At 44.2% G+C, this 18,730-nt stretch overlaps 1 protein-coding gene across 3 annotated transcripts in view; it reads right to left on the reverse strand.

Annotated features, from left to right (window-relative positions):
• Window positions 1-18,730, reverse strand: part of BORCS5 (BLOC-1 related complex subunit 5) — a 97,813-nt gene that overhangs the window by 8,649 nt on the left and 70,434 nt on the right. The window contains exon 4 of one of the 3 annotated variants that reach the window (XM_042247516.2): window positions 12,795-12,891. The exons of the other annotated variants lie outside the window; for them this stretch is intronic. Coding sequence (XP_042103450.1) covers window positions 12,795-12,891 — 97 coding nt within the window. The remainder of the gene's footprint in view (window positions 1-12,794; window positions 12,892-18,730) is intronic. 3 annotated transcript variants of the gene reach the window in all.

The raw sequence follows: 18,730 nt of genomic DNA on the forward strand, positions 1-18,730 counted from the left end.
CAAAACACAAAGAAGAGCCCCAGATAAACACATTACCAAAAACATGAGAACTGAAAGAGAAACTATGTCTAGAAACCTCTTTACATGAAAAATGGAAAAGCAAGATTAAGTAAGTATGGGCAGAGAAAATGGTGACCTTTGAAGATATCCACATAGGCGCATGTATCTCTGTTTCATAAAGGCCCTGGTGGTGCAGTGGCTAAGGCTCTGCGCTCCCAATGCAGGAGGCCTGAGTTTGATCCCTCATCAAGGGAACTGATCCCACATGTTGCAACTAAGAGTTCTCATGCTGCAGCCAAGACCCAATACAGCCAAATACATAAAGAAATAAAAACAAAAAAAAGGAATTTCAAAGGCGGGTGAGCAGTTTTTATGCCTCATCACTATTACACTATCTTCAACGTTTACACAATCACTCAGAGGACAATCTACCTTTATGTTTTTTGCTGGTAAGTTTTATTTTTGTTCTGCACTTCTGCTAAATCTTACAACTTCTGAAAATCTTACAACACAATTACATTACTTATCCCCAAGTTCCCTTACAGAAACATTTCACACTATGTAATAACTGAAATCATTATTTACCTACAAGTCCTTCCGTATGCTTTTGATTTATATGTTCAGTCATGAGAATGAGTTACTATTACCACTGTTTGGTGCTACCAACATGGTAAAATAAAAATATATACATATACTTGCGTGTATATATACATTTTTCAAAAAAATATTTTGAAAGCAAGCAGAAGAGCTTCAATAGATGATATCCTCTCTAGCGAGAGTACACGGCTTCAAAAATTATTTTTTAAAATTTCCTGATAGAATAAGCTTTGATGCTGGTTTGGGAAAGGTAGGTCATCCTATGGAAGATGTCTAAATGCTTCATGGAAATTCCCTTTCAAAGTAAAGGTAAACTTGTCAAAGTAGTGATACATACTTCAAGAGTAAATAGCTCTAAGTTAGAAAAAAGATACATGACAACAGCAAGAGCTTCAGAAAGAAGAGTGTACATCTTCTAAATTCTAAAACCATAAGCTGTAGATAGGTTCAAGATGGTAAAAAGCAAATTTAACCTTTTCACAGATCAAAAGAAAATGAGTAGACAAACTGTGTTTCACAGTTAACAAAATTCAACCCTATACAATCAACAGATTGTTGCTTTTCCTCCTCTTCTTAAGTTACTTAAGTCTTTTTAAAAAACTGTTAAAAAAAGACTGCTTAAGGACTTGGGACTCACCTGGTGGTCCTGTGGTTAGGAATCTGCCTTGCAATGCAGGAGACACAGGTTCGATCCCTGGTCAGGGAACTAAGATCCCACATGCCTCGGAGCAAGTAAGCCCACGCATGGCAACTAGTGAGTCTGTGCGCCCCCAGCACAAGATCACACATGATGCAACTAAGACCCAATGCAGCCTCAATAAATATTCTTTAAAAGAGATTGCTCAAGAACTTGAGACTCTATTTTTAAAAGTCACTCATTTTTCCCATCCTTTAAAAGTAACGTTCAGCTTTTAATGTGATATCACAGTTAACTTAAGCTTCAAGGTCAATTTTTATTTGGTCTCAAATAGTCCACTTTCTCTCAGAGAAGGCAATGGCACCTCACTCCAGTACTCTTGCCTGGAAAATCCCATGGATGGAGGAGCCTGGTAGGCTGCAGTCCATGGGGTCACTGAGAGTTGGACACGACTCAGTGACTTCACTTTCACTTTTCACTTTCATGCACTGGAGAAGGAAATGGCAACCCACTCCAGTGTTCTTGCCTGGAGAATCCCAGGGACGGGGGAGCCTGGTGGGCTGCTGTCTCTGGGGTCGCACAGAGTCGGACACGACTGAAGCGACTTAGCAGCAGCAGTCCACTTTCTCTGCATTCATTCTGCCTTTAAATTCTGGTTTCCCAAGTTGATCAATTTAAGAATATGGGGGTTGGGAGCTGGAGGCCACGATAGGCGGAGGCCAGGAACCAAGGGCTTTCTGCCCTCTCCTCACATTTCAAATCCAGTCCCAGCTTTGCTCCTTTGTATAGATATCCTCTGTATAGATATCCTCTGTATAGATATCCTCTGTATAGCACCCCCAAGTGTGAGGAATACACAGGGATACACAACTCTGCTCTTTTATTATAATTTTTGTTTCTAGCTAGAGGGGTTAAATGGAAAACTGAGAATTCATTCTAGTTTACATATATCCAAATAATGAATTCTCAGGTCTGTAACAATCTATAGGGATGTGGCCAAGCCTCTAATGTCCTTTTGGAGATGGGCGTATCACTGATTTTTAGCAATGCAGGCTCACCCCCCAATCCTTGACTTGGCTAATAATTCACTACCATAGAAAGACAGAAGTCAGAAGGCTTGAATTTAAAGCCTACTATTTGTGTGAGCCTGAGATTCTACTTCTCAAAAATGGGAATAGTAATATCCGTCCATCCATCCACCTATCATTTTACAGTAGTGTTATGAAGATTACAAATGAGATGATATATTGAAAATGACCTAAAAAGAGACCAGAGCTATAAAAATGTAAAGTTATATTATTATAAGAAATACCATTGGATGGCCAAATCTGTTTGGAGATCTATTTTTCGTAAGTACTAACATAAAACTAAGAAATTCCCCAATTATATGATCACATTCAAAAGAAACTGCTTCAGTGCTTTATAAAAAGCTTCACTCTTTCTCCCATTCTGAATCTCAGAATTACCAATTGTGATTAGAGAGCAGTTGACATAACCAAGTAAATTAGTACTGTCCCAAGGGCAAAATCTGGGGCTGCAAAAATACAGCTTGAAATTCTGTCCAGTGGGCACACAGAAAGGCGCTCAACATCTTCAGTCATTAGGAAAATGAAGATCAAAACCACCAACAGCTACAACTTGACACTCACTAGGATGGCTGAAATAAAAAGCTAGGCAGTAAGCTCTGGTGAGGATGCGGAGAAACTGGGATCCTCGTGCACAGCTGGTGGGAACGTGAACGGTACGGCACACTTCAGTTTCTCCAAGAATTAAACACAGGGTAACCATTAAATACCACACAACCCAGCAATTTTACTCTTCGATACATATACTCAACAGAACTGAAATGTCTATTCACAGAAAAACCTGCAAGCAAATGTTCATGACAACATTATTTCATAATAGTCACAAAGCAGTAACAACGCAAATGCCCATCAACTGGGAAATGGACAAACCAAATTGTGATATATCCATACAACAGAGCAGTGCTTAGTCAGAAAGGGAAGTGACACTGATATAAGCCACACCACGGATGAACTCTGAAAACACTATGTTAAGTGAAAAAGCCAGACACAACAGGCCACACCATATGATTCCATGTATGTGAAATGCCCAGAAAAGGCGACTAGAGAGACAGAAAGGAGATTAGTGGTTGCCAGGGGTGGGAGAATGGGGTGTGGGGAGTGATGGCTAATTTATACAGTGCTTATTCTGGGGGGTGATGAAATGTTCTGGAATTAGATAGTGATACTGGCTGCACAAGTTTGTGAATACATCAAAAACCACTGAAGTGTATCCTATAAAACAATGAGAGGTACCTCAAACTCACATTCTTGATCACTGCCTGGAACCTTCCTTCAGTTCAGTCGCTCAGTCGTGTCCAACTCTTTGCAACCTCATGAACTGCAGCACGCCAGGCCTCCCTGTCCATCATCAACTCCCAGAGTCCACCCAAACCCATGTCCATTGAGTCGGTGATGCCATCCAACCATCTCATCCTTTGTCGTCCCCTTCTCCTCCTGCCCTCAATCTTTCCCAGCATCAGGGTCTTTTCCAATGAGTCAGTTCTTCACATCAGGTGGCCAAAGTATTGCAGTTTCAGCCTCAACATCCGTCTTTCCAATGAATACTCAGGGCTGATTTCCTTTAGGATTTGTTCTTTTTAAAAATTTTTAATTTATTTTTTAGCCATGCCACATGGCATGCAGGATCTCGGTTCCCCAACGAGGGGTGGAACCCACACCCCCTGCAGTGGCCGAGCCGAGTCTCTAACCACCAGGCCACCAGGGAAGTCGCATTCCTGACTTGTCCCTGCACTGACCCTGTAATGGCCACTTTCCTACTGTCACTCTCACTGGACGCATCTTCCAGAGGTCTTTCCTCAGCTCTGAGAACCTGGCGCTGTGGCTTCACTGCTCGAGCTCTCACATATCCGCTACCTCCTGATTTTGCCTGCGACCCATATGATCAGCTCTCTCCGCTTCAGAAAATGGACTGCCCCTTGCCGTCAACCAAAGTTTGACCCATTCTAGCCCACCATCATCCATCCATTCTCATGGGGATTCAGACAGATTATAAAAGTGAGGGTTTCCTAGGTTGCAACAAAAACTCTCCTGAGGCAACTCTATGGTTTCTGGATTTCTGACCCTTCTCCAGACAACCATCCATGAAGAGGACCAGGAGCTCTCTGTGGGAATCTTGTCCAGGGTGCCGCCCTCTCGCACAACGGACAGATGACAGGCAGATGTTTTCATCTATTACGCCACAGGCTCAATGAGATCAATTACCACACACTAGATGTTCTGAAGTGACTGCTTCCAAAGGCAATCGCTTATGGTGACAGCTTCTAAGAGTAAACTCTTGCCACTTATTCTCATATCACACCTTTGATCTGTAAGTCAGTCAAGCAGGGAAATCCTTCCCTGGCAGATCTCAGTCTACAAGGTCTACCAAAAACAGGAACTAGAAGCCATACTAGCTGGACTGTTTCTTTCAGTCATCTTGTACATCATATTAGATAACTAGGAAGGCAGAACATAGTGTATAATTTAGTAATTCCCCAGATATTTTAATGAATGTAATAAAATCATATAATAACAGGGACTTCCCTGGTGGTCCAGTGTTGAAGAATCCACCTTGCAGTGCAGGGAACACGGGTTCGATCCCTGGTTGGGGAACTAAGATTCCACACGCTGCAGAGCAGCTAAGCCCACACACTGCAATTACGGAGTCTGAGCATCACAACTAGAGAATCCATGCACCGCATGATGCAACTAAGACCTGACGCCGCCAAATAAATAAAAGCATTTTTTAAAATAAAATAATGCTTAACAGTTACAACTACTGTCCACTCTGGATGCATGCTCCGTTGCTTCAGTCATGTCCGACTTTGCTCCCCATGGACTGTAGCCCCCTAGGCTCCTCGGTCCATGGGGATTCTCCAGGCAAGAATACTGGAGTGGGTTGCCATGCCCTCCTCCAGGGGATCTTCCGGACACAGGGATCTAACTGACGTCTCTTAAGTCTCCTGAAGTGGCGGGTGGGTTCTTTACCACTAGCACCACCTGGGTGAGTACCAGTTAAATGTCAGGCACTGTACTACATACCACAGATACATTATCTTTATTTCTCACAAAAGGCCTATAGGAAAATACTCTTCTACTAGAGCTGCAGAATCAGGGGTCAGAGATCATAAAATGTGTCCAGGGTCACACAGCTCATCCTAGCAGTGAAGTCAGAATTCAAACCTATGGTTTTTAGCCTAATCTCCCCCTATCTTTTCTTCAGAGGCCATTCATTCAAATGTCGATTCACTTCAGTGAAATATATACCATGTTGGGCCACGTGTTCGGGATCTTTTTGATATCCCTGACAGATGCGTTAATATGGCAATTTTCACAGTTTTCCAGCAGAGTGAAAGGACACTTTTGTTCCTAACTTAAGCACCACCATTTCATTTTTTAATAACAAGGAGAACAAGCTGCCAGACCTAACACGAACATTCACGAAACAAAAACCAAGAGGAGACCAAAGGGAATACACTATTTATTAGCAGATAAACTTGAGTGACATTTTCTCTGGCAAAGTCTGTTACATTTTGTACTCTGACACTCACTTATACAAGCATTTCACAATCCTTGACTTCACCCGGGGGCTCAGAACAGGGAGGTTTAGCACAGCAGGGGGCCTCAGAGATCATTTCGTCCCACCCCTCCTCACTTCACAGAAGGAGGCCACCCCGGAGAGGGTCAGTCCACACGGCAGGGACTGCCGGCGCCAGGATGGGCTCCAGATCTGATTGAAGGCAAAGGGCCGCCCCGTTACACTACCACCAGCTTTTCCACAGCGAGCTCTACCTGGTCAAATGGACTGTCAGTGTATGTCACAATCGTGACCTAAAACAGAAGTTTTCCAGACTCACAGACACAGAGGACAGACTTCAGTGGCCAGGAGGGGAAGGGGAAGGATGGGTTGTGAGTTTGGGGTTAGCATATGCAAACTGGTACATACAGGACGGATAAGCAACGTGGTGCTACTGTATAGCACTAGGGGCTATATTTAATATCCTGGCATAAACCATGATGGAAAAGAATACAGAAAAAGAGTATATGTGTGTAACAGAATCACTCTGCTGCAGAGCAGACACAAGACCGCAAACCAACTATGATGATGTGCCTGCTTGCTCTATACTTCCATCATAAAGAAATACATATATAAATAAATAAAAGCTTCTCAAGACACCATTTCTGGCCAAAAGGAAAATAAAAGCCTATCGTGAATTGACGTCAAAATCAAATGATAGGGTCCAATCAGTCAATTGTCTCCACGTCCATTAGGAAAAGGAACATGCTCAGGTGGCCTCAACCTGCAGCTAGGAGGGTATCACTCACAGTGGTGCAGTCTCTGTGTCCTTCTGGAATCACAGAAGCCTCCTCCTGCTCCTGAGTAGTCGGCCATTTCCTGTCGTGCAAGGGACAAACAATGGGCAGACAGTTGCCAGTGTTTTCATTAATTATACCACAGGCTGAATGGCATCGATTACCACATAATGGACATTTCACAGTGACCCTGCTTCCTTTGTTCAAACAATGTATCTAAATGTCTCAGCAAAGGAACCCATTCTATTTGGGTCTTTAAGAGAATGAAAAGACAGGAATCTCAGGAATAATTGCATCACTTTGCCCCAGTAACGATTTTATGACTTATCCAACTTCCTTTGTGCTTTCTTACCCTTGGAGGTGTTATGTCCAGGCAGGATGGGAGCGAAGAAACCTCAAAACCTTTAAGTGGGTCTCAAAGCTCAATACATCAGTGTCAGGCGGATCACCCCGCACCCTGCTGCCCTGCCCTGGAAATGGGCTAGAAAGTGACACTGAAAGGCAGCCAAAAAGGAAGAGAAGCACATCAGGGTCAAAATCAAAGCTCAAGGGCAGAAACACCACTCCTCCCTCCCCGCTGGGAGACTTTCCCTGGACTCCACAAAAGATACTAGTTCAGGGCCCATAAACATCCTAGAACAGGGGTCCCCAACCCCCAGGCCCCAGAGCGGTATTGGTCCATGGCCTGTTAGGAACGGGGCCTCACAGCAGGAGATGAGCAGTGGGCAGGCAGGCAAGCTAGCAAAGCTTCATCTGTGTTAACAGCCGCTCCCCATCACTCACATTACTGCCTGGGCTCCACCTCCTATCAGATCAGCGGTGGCATAATAAACATAATGAACTTGAATCACCCTGAAACCATCTGGCTCTCCCCTGCCCCCTGGTCCATGGGAAAATTGTCTTCCACAAAAGCAGTCCCTGATGCCAAAAAGGTTGGGGACCACAGTCCCAGAGGATCTTCTGCCTCCCTGGGAAGTCCCTGTTCTGCTTTCTCTCTCATTAAAGCCCCACTTTCCGCAGCCCTCCTGAGTGGGAGAGGGGGCAGCACGAAACCACCATCCAGCTTCCCTGATGGCGTCCCTCTGTCCACCTTCATTTCTGCCACAGTCCTCTGGGATACTGGTAAAAACCCCTTTCTCAAAAAAGTGACTGATCAGGAGCATGGAAAAGTTAGCCTTAAATTGGCAGAGCTGGCACCTTCGAGATGGATACATGGGATCTTCAGGGTTATTTTCTTAAGTGTGGCTGCATCCCATAAGAACTGCGTTTGAAATAAAAAAAGTGTGCTGTGAAACCATGGGGAGAATACTAGAAAGGAATATGGGAAAAGGGAAAGAGAGCATTAAGTTTTATCAAGGAGAGGAACTGGGGGGTAAAAAGCCTTTGGATAAAGTAAAGAGAGGGACTTCCCTGGCGGTCCAGTAATCAAGACTTTATTTCCAGTGCAGGGGGTGTGGGTTCAATCCCTGGTCAGGAAGCTAAGATTCCACTTGCCTAGCGGTCAAAAAACCACAACATAAGACAGAAGCAATAGTGTAACAAAGACCTTAAAAATAGTCCATATAAAAAAGATCTTAAAAAAAAAAAAAAAGAAGCAGAAAAAGACAGTAGGAAAAGCAAGGGCCCTGGGGTCTTCCATGTGGGTTTCAGATTTGGATGTGAGTGTCCGGCTCCACCATTTAACAACCACATGCCATTAAATGGTTTGCCTTTCAGGTCTCTGAACCCTGGTTTGTAGCTGTCAGAAGTCTATGACAAGGTACATCAAATGCCTGCTCTAGACCTGGCGCATGGTAAACACGTACAAGAAATTACAGTGGTCTTACTGTTACTACTCTTACTCCCACATTAGGAGAAGAGTTGAAGGAGCCCTGGTAATAGATGGAAGTGGGTGGACGTGAAGAAAATCTGGCAGGCACACGGTAACCTGGACTCCCCTTCCCAGTGTCCAAGATTTTAGGGAAATAAAAGTAAGTTTGTATGACCCAAGTAACACATTCACTATTTTAAAACCTGAGCTAAGACAACCAACCAGTGTAAAACTGGGTTAATAATGTGTTCTATAATCCCCTCACTTATGCAAACTGGACATGAATATAACCCTTTCTCTGACTTAGAGAACAGACTTTGGAGGTAGTGTGCAGGTAAATATTTTACACCTAACATCCTCTATACTATGCTTGGGGAAAGAACCAGAGATACCCAAGATGAGACAGTGATGATGCTGATGATAATGTTTATACTAACATAACCTAGTCGACCTCAAGTGACACCAGAGTCTGTGCTCTTAAACACTGTGCCAGGTGACGTCTCCTGATATGCAAGTGCCTGGCATAGAGTCCAGAGGCCCATGTCATTGACACCTCAACTCCCCTACACAGACCCATGCCGTGAACACTTCCTCGGCACAAGGGGAAAAATGAGGCAGAGACCCCTTGTCCGGGCAGAGCAGGAGTGTTTTTAGACAGGCTGTTGGCATATCCAGAGAAGAATGGAGACGCACTGGGCAGAGACGGGAGCAGAGTCCAGCAGAAGGGAGCACACAGATGGCATGGAGTGAGAATGGAGACCAGAGGAACACCCAAAGCGAGTGGATTCTGTGGCACACAACTGTGACAATTACAAGATGGAAACGCAGGTATGTGGTGACAGGGAGTCTTGGTCCCAGAAAAGGTGAAAGAGAAAATGGCTGATTAAAGACTGAAATAATGCCATCTGCAGCAACATAGATGGACACAGAGGTTATCAAACTAAGTAAAGTCGGACAAAGAAAGATTAAATATACACACTACAATATATAAAGTAGATACACCTACTGTATAGCACCAGGGACTATACTCAATATTCTGTAATAACCTATTAGGGAAAAGAGTCGGAAAAAGAATATATATGTATGTATATGTATGTACAACGGAATCACTTTGCTGTACACTTGAAATTACTACAACATTGTTATCAACTATATTTTGATAAAAAATTAAAAAAAAAGAAAACAGCTGAGGTGTGCTAGGATGCTTCCCTGGCACAGATGCTTCCCTGCTCAGTTGGTAAAGAATCCACCTGCAATGCAGGAGACCTGGGTTTGTTCCCTGGGTTGGAAAGATCCCTGGAGAAGGGGAAGGCTATCTAATCCAGTATTCTGGCCTAGAGAATTCCACAGACTGTATAGTTCTTGGGGTTACGACCTTCACTTTCACTTTGTGCTAGGATGTGGGAATAAATCCCTACTAAACGCTCTTTTAATTGTGCCACTAATGCTCATTCTTCTACAGTAACATCCTATAAGAACCCCACTGGTGGTCTTGCTGCATTTTAAAGAAATGACTTTTACTCACTAAAATAATTCTTTCATTTACACAGCTCCTTAGATTCCTGCAGAGAGCTTGCATCTTCACTGTCTCATTTGCTCTGGAATGCAAGTTGCCTTAATTTTCTGCAAGAGCAGCTCTAGCAATGGTTGGATACATCCCTGGACAAGTGTCAAGCTCTCTACTCACGTGCAGAATGAGCCCTGGGGAGTGAGGCCAGGACAGCATCTAAAATCTCATGATACTGGGATTACCCTGGTGGTCCAGCGGTTAAGACTCTGTGCTCCCACTACAGGGCACATGGGTTCGATCCCTGGTCAGGAAACTAAGATCCCATGTGCCACATGGCGAGGCTGAAAGAAAATAAAATGATGGAGCATTTTAAAAATTAAATTAAAAATATAAAAATCTCACAATACCAAAATACAGTCTGTCAACAAGGGCAGAAAAAAGTTAACTGTTGTCTCAAGCTCTACGGACACTTCCTCAAGAAAACCTTTGGGAATCCTTGAGACCTGAAAGAAGGAGAGATGTTTTTAAAAGGAGTTTGGCTCTGGAAGTGTCTTCCCAAGAAACAATAGAGACAGCAAATGAGCCTTTGGTTCAGGACATCCCAACCAGTGTGATAAAGAACAGACTGTTAACAGTGGATAGACTTAGGTACTGTGATTGTCATTGGTCGAAACACTTTTGATCACTTTTAGGTGTAGACAGTTGCGAGGAAGAGCCCTCCTGGCTTGCTCTGTGCTAGCCAAGAGGTCACTATATCAATGGTTCTCTCCTAATAAGACCTTCTGGGCCTACCCTACCTAAAATTTACACCCCACTGACATTTCAAATCCTTTTTCTTGCTTTCTGTTTTGATTCTCGGCATTTTTCTTACATGTGATACGTAAAACTACTTTTTTCATCTTGTTTATTATCTGTTTCCTCAATGGAACATTCAGGTCTATGAGGAAGGGAGTCTGTCTCTTTTGTTCAGCGATACATCCTTACCACCTGGAGCAGAGCCTGGCTCAGAGCTGAATGAGTTCAGAAATGAAATGAACATGTAGAGGTACATGCATAGAACATTCTGAAAAGCATATTCTATCACAGTGAGTGAAAAAGCAGCAGCCAAGGAGACAGAACCCTAATAAGGCTCATATAAATGAGAAAGAGAGAAGAGAATTACTCTAAGTCGGGGGAAAAAATGCACGTTCAAGATAGAGATTTATTAAAAAGGAAAACAAACTGAACCAGGCTAAAAGCAAATACTGGTCATCTCATCACTAAAGTTAGCAACCATGGCCAACTGTCATATTTCCTTCTAATCTTTTTAAAAAAGAGATTTAACATATCTGAAATCCTATTAACTATATAATGTGTATTAATTTTTTCCACTTAATGATTTAACTGTTTGCTTAATATCACTTGATTTTCACTGACAGGAGGACCTAAATCAAGTGAAATTTTCTTGGGACCTCAGGGCCTTGCACCAACCCCTGTGAGTCTCAAAGTCAGAATGAAGATGCATTTTAGAATTATAAGTTCAAAGATGGCACAGAGGGGCTTCCCTGGTGGCTCAGTGGTAAAGAATCCACCTGCTAGTGCAGGAGACATGGGTTCAATCCCTGGTCTGGGAAGATCCCACACGCCAAAGAGCAACTAAGCCCATGCACCACAACTATTAAGCCTGTGCTCCAGAGCCCAGGAACTGCAGCTACTCAAGCCCGAGCGCTCTGGAGCCTGTGATCTGGAACAAGAGAAGCCACTGCATCGAGAAGCCCGCACACGGCAAAGAAGAGCATCCCCCGCTCACTGCAATGAAAGAAAAGCTCACACAGCAACAAAGACCCAGCACAGTCAAAAGTCAACTAAACCACCCTGGGCACACGACAGACTACATTTCCCAGCCTCCTCTGGAGTTGGCTGTGGCCATGTGACTGAGTTCCAGCCAGAGTGACCTGCAACATTTCCAAGTCTGATCCAGGAGAACCTCGCATCTGTGCTACTCCACTGTTTTCCCCTCCTGCCAACTGGAATGCTATCAGCAATGTGGCCTTTGGATATGGCAGGGCCATAAAATGGGAGAAGCCTTGAATTCCTCACTCAATGGAGGAGTCACCTGCTAATCAGAAACATCCACCCTGAATACGAGCAAAAAATAAACTTCAGCGGCATTTGAGCCATTACACATTCTTGAGTCTATTTATAGCTGCAGTCCAGCCTACATTTACCTAATGCGTGTGCTGTGTGCTTAATCACTCAGTCGTGTCGTCTCTTTGTGACCCTTTGGACTGTAGCCTTCCAGGCTCGTCTCTCCATGGGATTTTCCAGGCAAGAATACTGGAGTAGGCTGCCACTCCCTCCTCCAGGGGATCTTCCTGACTCAGGGATCGAATTCACATCTCCCATGTCTCCTGCACTGGCAGGCGGGTTCTTTACCCCACTGAGCCATCAGGACATTTACCTAACAGAACTCTCATAACCTTTATTTTCTGTAACATAATCAGAAAGCTTATCAGTCACTATGACAAAGACATTGACACAGGTGAAGAATATACTAACTTGTTCCTTTAACAAGCATTTATTAAATGTCTACCATGTGCCAGTCATGTGCTGAGCATCGCAGCAACATTCAAATGTATTAACACATTATTGATCGGGAGATTTTTGCAGAAGCTAATGCCTGTGGCTGATGATTTATTTTGCAAGTGAAGACTGAAAGTCTCCAGTCAGTAATGTTTGGGTAACAAAAGACCTATTTATACATCTCTGGCCAATAATGTGTTACACTTCCGTATTTTTCTTCATGAAAGAGGCACAGGAAGGGACTGTCTTTCCCTGGTCCTACTTCCAGTTCTGTTACCATGTGCCCGGAATACTGCTCACCTGCTGGCTTACAGACTGCAGTTCCTCTGGCTTTCCTCACGAGAGAGGCGGCTGAGGGGCCTCCAATACCACCCATCCTCACAGGCTGGAACACGAGCTGGGGGAGAGAGTGGAGTGGGGCTCCAGTGCCTGGCCTGTGAGGCCTGTGCTAGGAAAGCTGGCCGAGCTGGCTGTCCAGGGGCACGACTAGGGCCGCTGACCTGGAGGCAAACAGGGCTGCTGCTCACACATGCTTCACATCAGGATCCAGAGCCTGAATGGAGGGGAATCTCAAAGCAGTCGCATAATTGGGTTTTGCTCAGGCCTCGCCAAAGCACACAGGCCCACATTTCCAAGAGGCGAGTAATAAACTCGATTGGGCCTTCGTCCAGGATTTCTGCCTTTTGGCAGGCCAGCGCTGGTGCAGAGGAAGTAAGGGGCCAGGTCTGAGGAAGTGCTGTACAGCGTCCCTTACAGCTAGATACACCAGAATGTGCCCAATCCCTTAGCTGGATTTCCTGCCATGCAGGGGACCAGCTGTGTTTCTTACTGGCGAGAAAGGCTGCCCAAAGGACAAGAAGGGGGCACAACTCTGTCCCAAGGGCTCAACCTGAAATTCACACTAGGGTAGCTTGTCAGACAGAAAGGAAATCTGGAACGTTCCAGAAATGCCTCGCCCTCAGCCTTTCAGCAAAAAGAAACCCAACATTTCAATGCTCTTGTCAAAATTTATAGCTTTAACCAATGCTGCCAAACCCATTTTATAATGTGAAGTCGAGCAAGCAGTGACCAATGCCAGGATATGTTTAAAAGCAGCAACAGGAATCTAACAGTGTTGTCATTGGGGGGACATTTGGTTCAAGGTGGCAGGCAAAGGGTAATATCCTCACCTGGCCAACGGCTCACACGAGGCAGGCTTCTTGCTGAAGGGGCTCAGAGTGAATGCTAACACCAATTCGGACATGGATTCTCTGTGCAAACTGTGAGAAACTCACTTAACCTTGGTCAGCCTCTCCGCCAGCCCCATGGGAGGAAACATGGTACAGGAAGTCAGGTCAAATACTTGGAAAATGGCTCCAGCTGGGTCTCAAACATTACAGTATTGTCAACTGAAAGAAATCCCTGCCCAAGAACAGGAGCTCATTCCTTCCAACACTAGTTGAGAGCCTACAGCATGAAAAAGGAATAAAAACCCAATGATAAAGTTCTGTGGAAGTGGAATGTAAGTAGTAGGGTAAAACAAAAAAAGAGGAGGGGAAATCAGAAAGATTCATCTTCTATTGTCTTAGTTATTAACTTGGAGAAAAAGCTTGGACAAATCCCCAGTAAACTCAGGGACCCTTGGTTTTCAGTGTGCCATGAAAGGGCTGAATTAGAGAAATCTGAGGGTGTCTTTATAATCCCACCTAATCATGTGGCCTAAGTGTCCATCTGAAAATGCTTCATTTGGATTAATGTTAAGAGAGCATGCTTTCAACACAGGTAACAATGAAACACACCGAGGCTACCAGAAGCAAGCAAGTACACAGAAACTGTAACAAAGTTAACCTAGTAGCTTCAGCTCAGCTAGGAAGGTATTCTAAACCACGAACACATTCCCTCACTGACAGCAACTAGACTGGGGCAGAAACAAGATCCAGGTCAGTGACTGTGAGCCACTCAGCTGTCTCAACTATATCTTCCTTGGGGTTCCTTCCAGGTCTTTGCCACTGGCCTTCCTCCCCACGACCCCGGCCCCTGCGGAAAGCCCTCACATTAGGGGGATGCACGTTCCTTTCTTCCTTACCTTTCAGTAACCCCGATTTCAATGGAAGATGTGACCTAAAACTGAAAGTGTCTGCCTGCCAACCTGAATCCTTAACTAGAAACGATGAGATACCAACAGAAATCACTGGAACGATCAGAGGCGAGATAGTCACAGCTTAGAGGCCGAGGACCACTCACGTGCCACGTCCAGCTTCACATTTCCCATGGTCCACGCTCCACAGGCACCGGTTTGTGTTTTACAGAGCAGAATAAACAGTTAAATTAACTACAAAGACTCCAGACAGCACATGTCTGTGGCATGAAGGAAATCAGGCAGGGCTTGCAGACCGGGTTAAAAATGATCAGCTGTGCCTCTGTGTAGTTCTTTGTGATATTCAGGTTGTTGATAGTAATTTAAGATGAGTCAATATTTAGGCTGCTGCTGGTATCAGGAAAGTTCACACAGGCCAATTCAGAGCAGTAAGGTTAGGCTTTTCTCTCTCAGTCATTATTTTCTGTTGTTATTTTTTTTCTATTAGTCATTATTTTTATTCCAAACAATAACAAGAGCTAATACCACAGTGTTTATTATATGGCAGACACGGTCCCACACTCTACACAGAGTAACTCATTTAACCCTCACCAGAATCTTTCTGAGGCAGACTACTACTTTTATACTCACGTAACAGAAGAGGAAACAGGCTTAGAAGAATCAAGTCGCAGGACTTCCCTGGTGGTCCAGCGGCCAAGATTCCGCACTCGCCGTGCAAGGGGAAAACCATCCGTGGTTGGGGAACTAGATCTCATGCATGTGTCAGAGCTGAGAGTCTGCATGTCACAACTAAAGATACCACATGTCTCAACTAAGAGACATGTCTCAACTGGGCACAGCCAAATTTAAAAATAAGAAGAATCAAGTAACTTGCTCGAGGTCACACAGCTCATGAAAGGCAGTGGCAGCGTCTGAACGCGGGAATGAGGCTCTGCAGTTCGCACTTAGAACCATCACACAGAACTACTCACAAAATCAAGGCCCGAGTTCTTCCCACCTCTGCTGAGCCCTCAGTAACTCCTGGATTCACAGCTGTGCTCCTCCTCAACAGTCACTCTCAACAAACCCTCTCCTTCAGAAAAAATACACAGGCTCCTCAGGTGTGGCTGGTCTGTGCCCGCGCCCCCTTTTTAAAAACCTGCCTAGTCCCCCCCCCCCCGCCCCCCGTTCTTTCAAAACAAATGCCCCCAGGGCTCTTGCTACTCAGGGGCCTCACTCTCAGAATTCACCTTGTATCCTTTATCCACCTCTTCTCTCCTAACTCTTCACCCTCAACCCACTAGCCTGTTCTAATGTACTACCCACAAAAAAAAAAACCCAAAACCCCAAATTTCATTTGATTTTCATCCACTTTTAATTCCATAGTATCAATTTCTGCATCTGCGTAACAAGGGCCTTGGACCAGAAGCTCTCTCAGATCCTTCCAGTTCTGACACCTGCTTCTTACTGGAGAGATTTCCTGGAACAAGTTTAGTTTCTCCACTGTCCCCCTGAAGCCCCGAGTTAATCTTCTTCTGAGACTCTCAGCTGGTCCCATAGCTGGCAACACTCCCCTCTCTCCATTCATTTCCGAAATCCCAGTTTTCCTAGAAGACGTGACTTTAGCCTCACCCAATCCAGAATATTAGAATCTTGAACTCTCCAGGCCTTCGGCTGTGAACCACAATTGAGTACTCCACATCGATGGCACCAATCTTTCATCTTCGTTCCCTCACCTAAATGAAGCTCTCAGCGAACAGGGACCATATTACGCTTCTCTATCACCCTTAAAGCCCCTCACTCTAGGTCAGTTGACAATAGCTGCTTGGCCATGCTGGCTGGCTGGCTGGCTGAGGGTCATCCTGAAGCTACTAGGGAAACTAGTGGTCAATGGACAAGACTCTCTGGTGTGAAGGAAGACACCCCTAGCTTTCACTCCTCTCTGATAAAACAAATTCCCATCAACTTTTTATTCAAGAGCATCATCCAAATTTAGTAATAGGAAAGCCCGGCTAGCTTCTTGGTTTTCTTCTCTCTGAATCAGCAACGGTTACAGCCACATTTCCCTCTGAGCCAAACGGAAGTGACCCCAAGTGCTGCAGCTTTCAGAGCTTCTGGCTGATCCAGGTTCTACTTCCACTAATACACATTCTCCACGGTTATTAGGTTCCTTGACTTTTCCATGCATATAGCATTATGTTACTTCCTTACACTTGCAACCCAATTTCCAGGAAACATCTGGAATAATACAAGCGAGCTGGTGTTTGATCAAAACGACATCCTCTGCTTTATTCCTTTGGAAGTGACTAATTTCAACCCTGGGGTTTGAAGTGAGTGCACACAGACACGTGTGTTTCAGGAGTTTGCACCAAGAGAGAGGACACGTCTCTGCTGAAAACCTGCAAACTGTGCTCACCTCTCTGGCCCTGAGAGAGCTAATGAGGCACTGCTTGTACCGGGCCTGCTCTCTCTGCTTGGCAACAATTCTGGCCACTACTGATGGCTCAAAGTGAATTCCAAGGCTCCTCAAACACAGAATTTTAAACTTAGTTTAACTGTTTTTAATGAACGCTCCACAGCACTGGTGCTCAACCCTGGGTACTTGTGAGAATTATCCAGAGGGTGTTCATGAACACCAGGGCCTGGCTTTCTCCCTCCCCTACCCACCTCCCTTCAGAAGTTTCCATCTAACTGGTTTGGAGTGAAATCAACATGTCACTTAAAAGCATCTCAGCTATACTGCATGAATGAAGGTGATATTTTAAGTATGATAATGGTACTCTGGCTGTGTTTTCAAAAAGGAGTTTTTGTCAATGGAAAAACTGGTTTAAAAAAAAAATCTCTATTTAGTTAATGGTATTGTACCAATGTGAATTTCCTGGTTTTGTCATTGTACTAAGGCTTTGTAAGATGCTCGCTTTAGACAAAATAATGAGAGGCATATAAGGGATCCTCTGAATTATGTTTTGAACTGTTCTCTAAGTCTGAAAGTAATTCAAATTAAACAGTTTTTTAAAGGGGTCCTCTATTTTTAAAGACATATACGCTTAAATATTCATGAATGAAATAATATGCCTGAGATTTTCTGCAAAAGAGACCAGTTGGGGAGGTGGAAGGGAGTGAGTGGGGATGTGGATGAAACAGAGGTCTTCACAAGTTGATGCCTGTAGTAGCCGGACAGGACAGGACAGTAGCAGTGAGGAGAGGAAAGGCCCCAGTATTTGTCTGCTTCAGTGTCTGTGTAAAGGTTTCCACCATATATACTGGAGTGAAAATTCCCAGGTGATTCTAACACTCACTCGGGCCCAAGAAACCACTCTGGAGTTGAGAGTGTGGTATAATGAACTCTGTCTGTCTGGTACTATCAACTACAAAATACTCTGCCCGGATCTTTGACAGTGAGCTAGTCACTTAATCTTTCCGTACCATATTTTCCTAAACCATGAAGCGACAGGTATGGAGTAGAGGACCCTATCAAAAAGAAGACAGGAAACAGTAAAATGTTGATTTATTCTAAAATCTGAAAATTAATGACATAGTTAATTTCTAACACAGTCAAAAATGGTAAGGTCTTACGTCTACAGAAGCACTTCCCAAAGGTGGCTCTAAAAAACACACTCCTGGGACTTCCCTGGTGGTCTGGTGGTTAAGAATTTGCCTTCCAATAGAGGAGACTCAGGTTCAATCCTTGGTCAAGGTACTAAAATCCCATTATCATGCAGGGCAATTGGGCCCACATGCTGCAGTGAGGAGCCTTCATGCCGGAATGAAGATCCTCCAAGATGCAACTTAGACCCAACGCAACCAAATAAATACTCTTGTTGTTTTGAGAGAGAGAGAGAGAAATCAGAGGGTATGTGTACTGTGAAGATGCTAAAGATCAACTTTAAAAAAAAAAGACTAATCATATAAGATGTTAACAGATGCTACCCAAGATAAGGGTTCCAAAATCAAATAAGTTTGAAAAGTGCTTATGTTCTTTACTGTAACATTGCTAAGAACTTTTAATAAGATAATATGCACTGGAAAGGGATGGAGCCAAAGCAAAAACAATATCCAGTTGTGGATGTGACTGGTGATAGAAGCAAGGTCCAATGCTGTAAAGAGCAATATTGCATAGGAACCTGGAATCTCAGGTCCATGAATCAAGGCAAATTGGAAGTGGTCAAACAGGAGATGG

This window comes from Ovis aries, chromosome 3 (assembly GCF_016772045.2).
Source record: "Ovis aries strain OAR_USU_Benz2616 breed Rambouillet chromosome 3, ARS-UI_Ramb_v3.0, whole genome shotgun sequence".
Classification (NCBI taxonomy): Eukaryota; Metazoa; Chordata; class Mammalia; order Artiodactyla; family Bovidae; genus Ovis; species Ovis aries.